Genomic DNA, 13363 nt, shown 5'->3' with positions numbered 1-13363 from the left:
GCACCACATCACTCTCCTTCTGGGTCAAATAGCCCTTACACAGCCTGGAGGTGTGTTTGGGGTCATTGTCCTGTTGAAAAATAAGTAATGGTCCAACTAAACGCAAACCGGATGGAATAGCATGCCGCTGCAAGATGCTGTGGTAGCCATGCTGGTTCAGCATGCCTTCAATTTTGAATAAATCCCCAACAGTGTCACCAGGAAAGAACCCCCACACCATCACACCTCCTCCTCCATGCTTCATGGTGGGAACCAGGCATGTAGAGTCCATTCGTTCACTTTTTCTGCATCGCACAAAGACATGGTGGTTGGAACCAAAGATCTCAAATTTGGACTCATCAGACCAAAGCACAGATTTCCACTGGTCTAATGTCCATTCCTTATGTTCTTTAGCCCAAACAAGTCTCTTCTGCTTGTTGCCTGTCCTTAGCAGTGGTTTCCTAGCATCTATTTTACCATGAAGGTCTGCTGCACAAAGTGTCCTCTTAACAGTTGTTGTAGAGATGTGTCTGCTGCTAGAACTCTGTGTGGCATTGACCTGGTCTCTAATCTGAGCTGCTGTTAACCTGTGATTTCTGAGGCTGGTGACTCGGATAAACTTATCCTCAGAAGCAGAGGTGACTCTTGGTCTTCCTTTCCTGGGGCGGTCCTCATGTGAGCCAGTTTCTTTGTAGTGCTTGATGGTTTTTGCAACTGCACTTGGGGACACTTTCAAAGTTTTGCCAATTTTTCGGACGGACTGACCTTCATTTCTTAAAGTAATGATGACCACTCGTTTTTCTTTACTTAGCTGCTTTTTTCTTGCCATAATACAAATTCCAACAGTCTATTCAGTAGGACTATTGGCTGTGTATCCACCAGACTTCTGCACAACACAACATATGGTCCCCACTCCATTTATAAGGCAAGAAATAACACTTATTAAACCTGACAGGGCACACCTGTGAAGTGAAAACCATTTCCGGTGACTACCTCTTAAAGCTCATCAAGAGAATGCCAAGAGTGTGCAAAGCAGTCATCAAAGCAAAAGGTGGCTACTTTGAAGAACCTAGAATATAAGACGTATTTTTAGTTTTTTCGTACTTTTTTGTTAAGTATATAATTCCACATGTGTTAATTCATAGTTTTGATGCTCTCACTGTGAATTTACAATTTTCATAGTCATGAAAATACAGAAAAATCTTTAAATGAGAAGGTGTGTCCAAACTTTTCCTCTACACTGTGTGTATATACGTATGTATATATATATATATATATATATATATATATATATATATATATATATATATATATATATATATATATATATATATATATATATACACTCACTGGCCACTTTATTAGATACACCTGTCCAACTTCTTGTTAACACTTAATTTCTAATCAGCCAATCACATGGCGGCAACTCAGTGCATTTAGGCATGTAGACATGGTCAAGACAATCTCCTGCAGTTCAAACCGAGCATCAGTATGGGGAAGAAAGGTGATTTGAGTGCCTTTGAACGTGGCATGGTTGTTGGTGCCAGAAGGGCTGGTCTGAGTATTTCAGAAACTGCTGATCTACTGGGATTTTCACGCACAACCATCTCTAGGGTTTACAGAGAATGGTCCGAAAAAGAAAAAAAATCCAGTGAGCGGCAGTTCTGTGGGCGGAAATGCCTTGTTGATGCCAGAGGTCAGAGGAGAATGGGCAGACTGGTTCGAGCTGATAGAAAGGCAACAGTGACTCAAATCGCCACCCGTTACAACCAAGGTAGGCCTAAGAGCATCTCTGAACGCACAGTGCGTCGAACTTTGAGGCAGATGGGCTACAGCAGCAGAAGACCACACCGGGTACCACTCCTTTCAGTTAAGAACAGGAAACTGAGGCTACAATTTGTACAAGCTCATCGAAATTGGACAGTAGAAGATTGGAAAAACGTTGCTTGGTCTGATGAGTCTCGATTTCTGCTGCGACATTCGGATGGTAGGGTCAGAATTTGGCGTAAACAACATGAAAGCATGGATCCATCCTGCCTTGTATGGAGCATCTTTGGGATGTGCAGCCGACAAATCTGCGGCAACTGTGTGATGCCATCATGTCAATATGGACCAAAATCTCTGAGGAATGCTTCCAGCACCTTGTTGAATCTATGCCACGAAGAATTGAGGCAGTTCTGAAGGCAAAAGGGGTCCAACCCGTTACTAGCATGGTGTACCTAATAAAGTGGCCGGTGAGTGTATATATATATACAAAAAAGAACACAGCAGCACATGTGTATGAATCTAGGCCATGTTAAAACACAGACAAACATTCAATATAGATTATACTTCTCAAAAATATTTTTTGACAAATTTTTTCACATTTGTTTTCATAATACTTACAGTAATTAGTGTTGAGCGATACCTTCCGATACTTGAAAGTATCGGTATCGGATAGTATCGGCCGATACCCGAAAAAATATCGGATATCGCCGATACGATACCCGATACCAATACAAGTCAATGGGACACAAGTATCGGAAGCTATCCTGGATGGTTCCCAGGGTCTGAAGGACAGGAAACTCTCCTTCAGACCCTGGGATCCATATTCATGTAAAAAATAAAGAATTAAAATAAAAAATATGGATATACTCACCCGTCCGGCGGCCCCTGGACCTTACCAATTGTAACCGGCAGCCTCCGTTCCTAAGAATGAGGAGTTTAGGACCCTCGATGATGTCGCGGCTTGTGATTGGTCATGTGCCACTCATGTGACCGCTCACGCGACCAATCACAAGCCGCGACTTCATCGAGGGTCCTAAACTCCTCATTCTTAGGAACGGAGGCTGCCGGTTACAATTGGTAAGGTCCAGGGGCCGCCGGACGGGTGAGTATATCCATATTTTTTATTTTAATTCTTTATTTTTTACATGAATATGGATCCCAGGGCCTGAAGGAGAGTTTCCTCTCCTTCAGACCCTGGGAACCATACACTGGGAACTTCCGATTCCGATTTCCGATACCTCAAAAATATCGGAACTCGGTATCGGAATTCCGATACCGCAAGTATCGGCAGATACCCGATACTTGCGGTATCGGAATGCTCAACACTAACAGTAATAGATGAAAATGAAGGATCTTAGCACATAAATTGGGAAATTCACGTATGCCCATCAACCACGGCAAGGTGACCTCCCTCTGGTGGGTCCTTCTCTACTGCACATGCCACTTTTGGGCCACCAGCCTACAACTATGGACAAAATATGTCACTCTCGGGCTAAGCCCACAATTTATGGGCAGGTAGAGCTGATTATGTCCACCTGCAAGGTCAATGGGAGGAGTGCAAGATCAGCCTGGAGGCAGCCAGCATCCAGTAACTAAATAGAGAAAAAAAAAAACAACCAGCACTCCTAATGTGAACACGTGCACACTGCAAAACTGTATTTTATAGACAAAAAAGAACACAGCAGCACATGTGCATGAATCTAGGCAATGTGAAAACACAGACAAACATTCAATATAGATTATACTTCTCAAAAATATTTTTTCACAAATTTTTTCAATTTTTTTTTTATAAAACTTACTGTAATGGATGAAAATGAAGGTTCTTAGCACATAAATTGGGCAATTTACGTATGCCCATCAACCACGGCAAGGTCACCTCCCTCTGGTGGGTCCTTCTCTACTGCACATGCCACTTTTGGGCCACCAGCCTACAACTATGGACAAAACATGTCACTCTCGGGCTAAGCCCACAATTTATGGGCAGGTAGAGCTGATTATGTCCACCTCCAAGGTCAATGGGAGGAGTGCAAGATCAGCCTGGAGGCAGCCAGCATCCAGTAACTAAATAGAGAAAAAAAAAAACAACCAGCACTCCTAATGTGAACACGTGCACGCTGCAAAACTGTATTTTATAGAAAAAAAAGAACACAGCAGCACATGTGCATGAATCTAGGCAATGTGAAAACACAGACAAACATTCAATATAGATTATACTTCTCAAAAATATTTTTTCACAAATTTTTTCACATTTTTTTTTTATAAAACTTACAGTAATGGATGAAAATGAAGGTTCTTACCGCAAAAATTGGCCAATTCATGTATGCCCATCAACCACGGCAAAGTGACCTCCCTCTGATGGGTCCTACTCTACTGTACATGCCACTTTTGGGCCACCAGCCTACAACTATGGACAAAGCATGTCACTCTCGGGCATTGTGCACAGAAACTTTAGTGTATCCTAGAAGATGCAGTTTTAGATTGCTATCCCCATTTTTATGCATTATGAACAAGTTTTGCACACTATATGATGCTTTTGAGACACCTATCCATTATTAAGCCACTAGCCTGAAAGAGTTAAAAACACACACACACACACACATTAAGAATAAAGTAATTTAACGAAAGAAAGAAAGACAAGGGGTTTTATTATCTTTATTGTACGCTGAAAAAATATAAAAAAAAAACCCCAACAATATCCAATACCTGTCCGCCGTACAGTCATTCCCACGCTGTAAATCCATCTCAAGTGGTTAAATACATTTACAACCAGGAGCGCTGCTAATGCAGCCGCTCCTGGCTGTAAAAGACTGGGGAATGAATGAAATGAAGGTAACATAGCTTCGGTGACTAGCGGTGCCATCACCGAAGCTGCACAGCCTGGTGGCATAAACTCATATAAACTGTAGCATGGGGAATTTTCTGCATATCTTCTCATGCTACAGTTCATATGAGTTTATGTCACCAGGGGGTGCAGCTCATTGACAGCACCGCTAGTCACCGAAGCCTCTTTACCTTCATTTAATTCATTCCCCAGTGTTTTACAGCTGGGAGCGTCAGCATCAGCACCGCTCCTGGTTGTAAATGAATGTAACCCCTTGAGATGGATTTACTGCGTGGGACATGACTGTACGGCGGACAGGTATGGTATATTGTTGCTTTTTGGGGGGAATTTTTTTCATAAGAATGAGGGTCTTCAGGTGGAAAGAGCATACAATAAAGTAATAAAACCCTGTGTCTGTCTTTCTTTCTTTCTTTCTTTCTTTCTTTCTTTCTTTCTTTCTTTCTTTCTTTCTTTCTTTCTTATACTTTATTCTTACTGTGTGTGTGTGTGTGTGTGTGTGTGTGTGTGTGTGTGTGTGTGTGTGTGTGTTTTAACCCTTTCAGAATAGTGGCTAAATAATGGATAGGTGTCTCATTGACACCTCTCCATTATTAACCAGGCTTAATGTCACCTTACTATAGCAAGGTGACATTACCCTCTTGTTACCCCACATCCCACTGCTGCAGGGGAGTGGGAAGAAAGAGGCTAAGTGCTGGAAAAGGAGCATCTTACAGATGCGCCTTTTCTGGGGTGGCTGTAGGCAGATGTTTAGGCAATAACCATGGTCCCTCTCAAGGCTATCAATATCTGCCCTCAGTTAGTGGCTTTCCCTCTCTGGAGGAGAAAATTGCGCGGGAGCCCATGCCAGTTTTTTTGTGAATTAACCCTTTAATTTAACATCTAGAGCTCCCACATTTTACACACAAACACTTCTATCATTATTAGTGAGGAATATGTAAAAATATAATGGATATGAACTGGCAATTGAATTACATTATTATATATATATCTACCTATAGTATGTGTAGACATTTATTTTATCTATCCTATTCTAACCTGTCAGTGTGATTTTACTGTGCACCGCACTGAATTACCGGCTTCTCTAGAGGACACCGGTGCGTAAAAATCGGATTTTTTTCTCGCACCCATTGACTTACATTGGTGAGTCTCCAAGAATCGCAGCAAATTGCAGCATGCTGCAATTTTTTTCTCAGTCCGATTTCAGCTCAGAAATAATTTGCAAATGAGATGTCACCTATTGAATAACATTGGTCTGAGTGCAATCCGATTTTTTATCGAATTGCACTCGTCCATTTTTCTCGCAAATGGGTATGAGGCCTAAGCATGGAGAACAGAAAGAGAAGAGAGCTGTCTGACGACTTAAGAATCAAAATTACTGAACAATATAAAAAAATCTCAAGACTAGAAGTCCATCTCCTGAGAAATGGATGTAAGTTGATATGTGATTAGTCTATAGGGGATTTAACATTTTGGATATAAACAATTCCATTTATTGACATTAAAAAAATAAAATAAAATAAATAAGTCTCCTTAGTCTTTTTAGGATCAAATATCATCTCCCACCAACTGTTCCACATTCTCTTTCCCTTTGTCACTCAATCTTTCAGGAAACAATCTGATACACTGAATCTATATACCCATCCTTCCTGTCTTGCTTTTCATAGTGAGTCACCAGAAAACTGATGAATGAATGCTGCTGGTTGTGGGGTACAGACAATTGACCTTTTCATATTATATAGAAAGAAAGAGAAGCGGGCACCACTCCAATACAAAGATTAGGGATCAACCATTGCATATAAATAATTACTGAACAGAGAGAGAAGATATGCAAACCAATGGGATCAACCTTAAATAATCAATTTTATTATACAAAAATCTTTAACCACAAACAGAGCCAGGCAAGACATACATTTAAAAACATTTAAAACAATTATATGGCAAAATAGACCATAAAGAATTTAACCCGAGGGGAAACAGGAAGCTAATACTTCACAACATATGTAGAACAGGAAAAATTGCCAGAAAGTGCTAAATATAAGACTACATAAATCCTATTGTTTGCTGCCAACTGACCCCCTGAGTACTATGACAAATAACATGTACTCCAGCCTAACATCAGAAGATATATCATGGATCCTATCTTGTCCAAAGTGGCATGTGTGCAAACAGATGGTAAATAAGTAGGAGCAGACCCCTGTAGAAAAATAATCAGGGAAATAAATATACTGCAATATCACAATGTATTAGTTGTTTAAATAAACATATGCACACACACGCCATATAGAAATACAAGGAATCAAGATCCAATGTCCTAAGGCATGGATAAGTGTCAGTCTATGCAAGAAATACATAGGTGTAGTTCCATAGCAGTTATGGAGGCAAGTTACCCAGTCCTGTCCCTCGGGAAAAAGAAAGCCCTGAACCCCACGCGTATCGACGCTACTCCAGCGTCTTCATCAGGGGAAGAGTCCATATTATATGTTACAAAGTTATAATACTGTTAATACTAAATATTGTGTTGCAGATCATCTTTAGATTTAAGTTGCATAATTCAATTCCTAAAATAAAATAATTGTCCGAACTGTTTATTTAAATCTTACAAAGGATAAGCCAGAATCTACATTATACTTTCATGATAGAAACTTGGTCAAACTGGTGACCAATCTATTTGCTGCTGGAATGGAGACCACATCGACAACTTTGCGATGGGGCCTTTTGCTAATGATGAAATATTCAGAAATCCAAAGTACGTAAGTAATATGAAATTGTAACTGAAAAATTAACAATTTAATAATTTATGGTACCGCAATGGGCACTAAATCTACCTCAGTTTATTAAATTCATTGTATTATCTGAATGCAATTGTAAGTATTGTGTACCTGTCATGAAGAGTACATGGTCATGACACCTGGCGATCAAGCATATGATCCAGAGGTATAGTATCTGTAGAGTGGTGCCACTGGTGCCTTTTAGCTCAAGATATGAAAGTGAATAGTGCCAAATTTTCATTTGATATAATATAATACACATTTTAAAAATCATACCATGATTAGTGTATGTATACCATATATTTGGAGAATAATAGTAGTATCTTTAAATATTTTAGAAATTAAAGTAAAATTTATGGAGCTGCCAGACTTTCAATATTCAAGACAGAAAGGAAAGGTTTGTGGATGATTTCAGCGCCTGCGGATAAATGATTAGACATATATCCCAGAATATCAAACAAAATTGTCCTTTAGTCTACACGTTTCAAAGTACAAAAGACTTCATCATCGGGAAGGACTACAAGAATAACAAAGGCAGCAAGGGTAATGTTTAAAGAGCGTAGTGAAATCCTTACACTATTAAATGTTACCCTTGCTGCCTTTGTTATACTTGTGGTCTTTCCTGATGAAGAAGTCTTTTGTACTTTGAAATGCGTAGAATAAACCACAATTTTGTTTGACATTCTCGGATATATGTCTCATCATTTATCAGCAAGCACGGAAATCATCCACAAAACCTTTCCTTTATGTCCTGGATATTGTATGGTCAGTTACTGACCCGTGGATCTGCTGCTGCTGACGTGCTTTATTACATGATTTCTAGATGTTTATAAAAATTGAGAGTAATTTTGAATTTACCGCCTGTCATACTCCTCAGATAAGAACCTACATTGTGCTGATCGCTCCTACAGCTTTTGTGAAGACTTTCAATGTTGCGCTATTTATGTAAAACAAGAGGGGATTATAGGGAGAGAAAAGGGAAGCGCAGACATTCACAAAGAATGTTACGCTATTGTACTGTAGCTCAGTGGTTATCACTGCAGCCTTGAAGCGCTGGAGTCTTGGGTTCCAAGACAACATCTGCAAGGGGTTTTTATGTTCTCCCCGTGTTTGCATGGGTTTCCTCCCACATTCCAAAGACATACTGATAGGGAATTTAGATTGTGAGCCCCAATGGGGACAGTGATGATAATGTGTGCAAACTGTAAAGCGCTGCGGAATATGTTAGCGCTATATAAAAATAAAGATTAGTAAAGATTATTAGTTGTAGTTAAAAGTATTTGTTTCTTCTTTATGTGACATATTCAGAAAAGAGTGCAGTGAATTTACCATCCTTGAAATGAGAAACAAGCAAACAAAAACAAAGCAAAGCATGATTTTCTGATAATTCTTTAGTATAAGTTTATGCTAAAGGGGATTGAATTGATCCTTTTAAAATTGACTTTTAGTCGAACTTAACCCCTTTACCCGCAAGGGTGATTTACATGTTAATGACCGGTCCAATTTTTACAATTCTGACCACTGTCCCTTTATGAGGTTATACCTCTGGAACGCTTCAACGGATCCTGATCATTCTGACACTGTTTTCTCGGGACATACTGTACTTCATTGCAGTCATAAAATTTCCTTGACATTACTTGAGTTTATTTGTGAAAAAAACGGAAATCTGGAGAAAATTTTGAAAATTTTGCAAATTTCCAAATTTGAATTTTCATGCCCTTAAATCACAGAGATATGTCACACAATATACATAATAAGTAACATTTTGCACATGTCTACTTTACTGCAGCACAATTTTGGAACAATCTCTTTTTTTGTTAAGAAGTTATAAGGGTTAAAAGATGACCAGCAATTTCTCATGACCACATCACATTTGAAGTCACTTTGAGGGGTCTATATGATAGAAAATACTCTAGTGTGACACCATTCTTAAAACTGCACCCCTCAAGGTGCTCGTAACCATATTCAAGAAGTTTATTAACGCTTCAGGTGTTTCTCAGGAATTTTTGGAATGTTTAAAAGAAAAAATGAACATTTAACTTTCATTCACAAAAAATTTACTTCTGATCCAATTTGTTTTATTTTCCCAAAGGCAACAGGAGAAATTGGATCCCAAACATTGTTGTGCAATTTGTCATGAGTACGCTGATATGTGGGGGTAAACCACTTTTTGGGCGCAGGGCAGAGCTCAGAAGGGAAGACGCGCCATTTGACTTTTCAATGCAAAATTGACTGGAATTGAGATAGAACACTATGTCTCATTTGGAGAGCCTCTGATGTACCTAAGCATTGAAATCCCCCACAATTGACACGATTTTGGAAAGTAGACCCCCTAAGGAACTTATCTAGATGTGTGGTGAGCACTTTGAACCCCCAAGTGCTTCACAGAAGTTTATAATGTAGAGCCGTAAAAATAAAAAAAACTTATTTTTTCACCCCCAATTTTTCATTTTCCCAAGGGTAACAAGAGAAATTGGACACCAAAAGTTGTTGTACAATTTGTCCTGAGTACGCTGATACCCCATATGTGGGGGTAAACCACTGTTCGGGAGCATGGCAGAGTTCAGAAAGGAAGGAGCACCATTTGACTAAACAGTGGAAACCCCCCAAAAGTGAACCCATTTTGGAAAGTAGACCCCCTAAGGAACTTATCTAGATGTGTGGTGAGCACTTTGAACCCCCAAGTGCTTTACAGAGGTTTATAATGTACACTCACTGACAGAAGTTATGTCACTTATCCATGCTATGTAAATAAAAGCTTATAATGTGACGTTAAATTTATCCATTGGTTGTATAAATTATGCTTTTGAAAACTGAAACCCTCCGAAATGTGGTTTAGGCTAAGAAAATTGGCATCAATGCAGAAATATTGATCATTTAATGGACACAGAATGGTCAGATTTTGGCAAGACAAAAGTTTTGTCGCCTGGTCATATAATGCACCCAATCCTAGTTTACATCCTCACCTGTGCTTAGTAAATGATCGGTTAATTATTATGTGTGTATAAAAAGAAACACAGCACCCGAGACCTTCACTTGAACTGCAACTTGAGCTCTGACAACATGTCAAAAATCCACCCTGCGACCAAAGCCTGGATTATCAAGAGGCTAAAGACCAGAACCACTGCAGAGGTGGCTGGCACCTTTAATGTGTCTCATCATCAAGTACAAAGAATTAAAAAAAGATTTGAAGAGAGTGGAGATGTGTTTGACAAGCCCAGGTCCGGCAGACCTCGCAAGACAACTGCTCAGGAGGAACATTTGTTGGTTAGAAAATCCAAAGCAAGCCCCTCTTCCACTGCGGCAGAGCTCCAACAGGCCTGGTCACCTCAAGTCCCTTTGTCAACTAGAACAGTTTGTAGGATTCTGTCTCGAAATGGCCTCCATGGTCGATTCAGTGCCCAGAAGCCAGCACTAAACAAAAGGCAAATAAAAAAGTGTGGCATTTGCAAAGTCTCAGCCTGCTAAACAGATGGACGCTAGAAAAGTGGCAGAAGGTGGATTTCTCTGATGAATCTTCAGTAGAATTACACCACAGCTGCCGCAAATACTGCAGGAAACCTACTGGAGCCCGTATGGATCCAAAATAAACCCAGAAAACAATTAAATTTGGTGGTGGAAAGATCATGGTCTGGGGTTACATTCAGTATGGGGGTGTGCAAAACATTTGCAAGGTGGAAGGCAATATCAATAGCCTAAAATATCAAGAAGTATTAGCTACCTCTTATATTCCAAATGATTAAAGGGGTCAAATTCTGCAGCAGGATCGCGCTCCATCTCATACATTCATCTCTACAACAAAGTTCCTGTTAGGGGATGAAAGAGAATGCTTGGAAGACAAAACCAAAGAATCTAGATGAACTGTGGGAGGCATGTAAGATTGCATTCTTTGCTATTCTTGATGACTTCATTAATAAATTGTATGAATCATTGTTGAACCGCATGGATGCAGTCCTTCAAGCTCATGTAAGTCACACAAAATATTAAATATGACTCTAATAGCACCACAACTTCATTCACCAATGTTATGCAACATATATTTGTATTTCAATTACATTTTTTGCTTGAATATAACATTACTTTCTGTGGGCGACAAAACTTTTGTGTTGCCAAAATCTGATCATTCTGTGTCCATTAAATGATCAATATTTCTGCATTGATGCCAATTTATTTTCTTAACCCAAATCACATTCTGGAGGTTTTCAGCTTTCAAAAGAATAATTTATACAACCAATGGATGAATTTAACATCAGGTTATACGTTTTTATTTACATAACATGGATAAGCGACATAACTTCTGTCAGGGAGTGTAGAGCCGTGAAAATTAAAAAAAAAACCTTTTTTTTCCACAAAAATGATCTTTTAGCCCCCAATTTTGTATTTTTTCAAGGGTATCTGGAGAAATTGGACCCCAAAAGTTGTGCAATTTGTCCTGAGTACGCTGATACCCCATATGTGGGAGAAAACTCCTATTTGGGCACATGGCAGAGCTCGGAAGGGAAGAAGTGGCGTTTTGGAATGCAGACTTTGATTAAATGGTCAGTGGGAGTCATGTTGCGTTTGCAGAGCCCCTGATGTACCTAAACAGTAGAAACCCGCCACAAGTGACCCCATATGGGAATCTAGACCCCCCAAGGAACTTATCTAGATGTGTGGTGATCACTTTGAAACCCCAAGTGTTTCAATAGAGTTTATAACGCAGAGCCGTGAAAATAAAAAATCTTTTTTTCCCCAAAAAATGATTTTAAGCCCCCAGTTTTGTATTTTTCCATGGGTAACGGGAGTAATTGGATCCAAAAAGTTATTGTCCAATTTGTCCTGAGTACGCTGATACCCCATATGTGGGGATAAACCACTGTTTGGGTGCACGACAGAGCTCACAGGATTGTATGGATTGAGATTGAATGTCATGTTGCGTTTGCAAAGCCCCTGGTGTGCCTAAACAGTGGAAACCTCTCAATTATAACTCCAACCTTAACCCCAACACACCCCTAAGCCTAATCCCATCCCTAACCACACCCCTAACCCCAACTCACCCCTAACCCCTACACACCCCTAACCCTAATCCCAACCGTAACCACACCCCTAACCACAACACACTCCTAACCCTAATCCCAAACCTAACCATACACCTAACCCTGACACACCCCTAACCCAATCGTAAACACAATCCAAACCCTAACCTCAACTCTAGCTCCAACCTTAACTTTAGCCCCAACCCTAAACCTAACTTTAGCCCCAACCCTAACCCTAACTTTAGCCCCAAACCTAACTTTAGCCCCAAACCTAACTTTAGCCCCAACCTTAACTCTAACTTTAGCCCCAACCCTAACCCTAACTTTAGCCCCAACCCTAACTTTAGCCCCAACCCTAACCCTAATGGGAAAATGGAAATAAATACATTTTTTTTATTTTAACTAAGGTGGTGATAATGGGGGGCTTGATTTATTATTTATAGCGGGTTTTTATAGCGGGTTTTTATGTTTGGCAGCTGTCACACACTAAAAGATGCTTTTTATTGCAAAAAATTTTTTTTGCATTTCCACATTCTGAGAGCTATAATTTTTCCATATTTTGGTCCCCAGAGTCATGTGACATCTTGTTTTTTGCGGGACGAGTTGACATTTTTATTGGTATCATTTTAGGGCACATGACATTTTTTGATCGCTTTTTATTCCGATTTTTGTGAGCCAGAATGAACAAAAACCAGCAATTCATGAATTTCTTTTGGGGGGGGGGGTGTTTATACCATTCTCCGTTTGGTAAAATTGATAAAGCAGTTCTATTCTTTGCATCAGTACGATTACAGCGATACCTCATTTATATAATTATTTATGTTTTGGCGCTTTTATACAATAACAACTATTTTAAAATAATTATTTTTGCATCACTTTATTCTGAAGGCTATAACTTTTTTATTTTCTCGCTGATGACGTTGTATGGCAGCTCGTTTTTTGTGGGACAAGATGACGTTTTCGGCGGAGCAATGCTTATTTATATCCGTTGC

General features: G+C 39.6%; 1 protein-coding gene across 6 annotated transcripts in view; it reads left to right on the top strand.

Moving 5' to 3' along the window:
• Nucleotides 1-13363, top strand: part of LOC143808697 (cytochrome P450 2B11-like) — a 535684-nt gene that overhangs the window by 464072 nt on the left and 58249 nt on the right. For all 6 annotated transcript variants that reach the window (XM_077291624.1, XM_077291619.1, XM_077291623.1 and 3 more), the window contains one exon: nucleotides 7193-7334. In XM_077291624.1, the coding sequence (XP_077147739.1) occupies nucleotides 7193-7334 (142 nt within the window). The remainder of the gene's footprint in view (nucleotides 1-7192; nucleotides 7335-13363) is intronic.

The sequence above is a fragment of the Ranitomeya variabilis genome, chromosome 2, assembly GCF_051348905.1.
Source record: "Ranitomeya variabilis isolate aRanVar5 chromosome 2, aRanVar5.hap1, whole genome shotgun sequence".
NCBI lineage: Eukaryota > Metazoa > Chordata > Amphibia > Anura > Dendrobatidae > Ranitomeya > Ranitomeya variabilis.
Note: the sequence above shows the minus strand (reverse complement) of the source record. Positions and strands in the feature narration are given on the sequence as shown.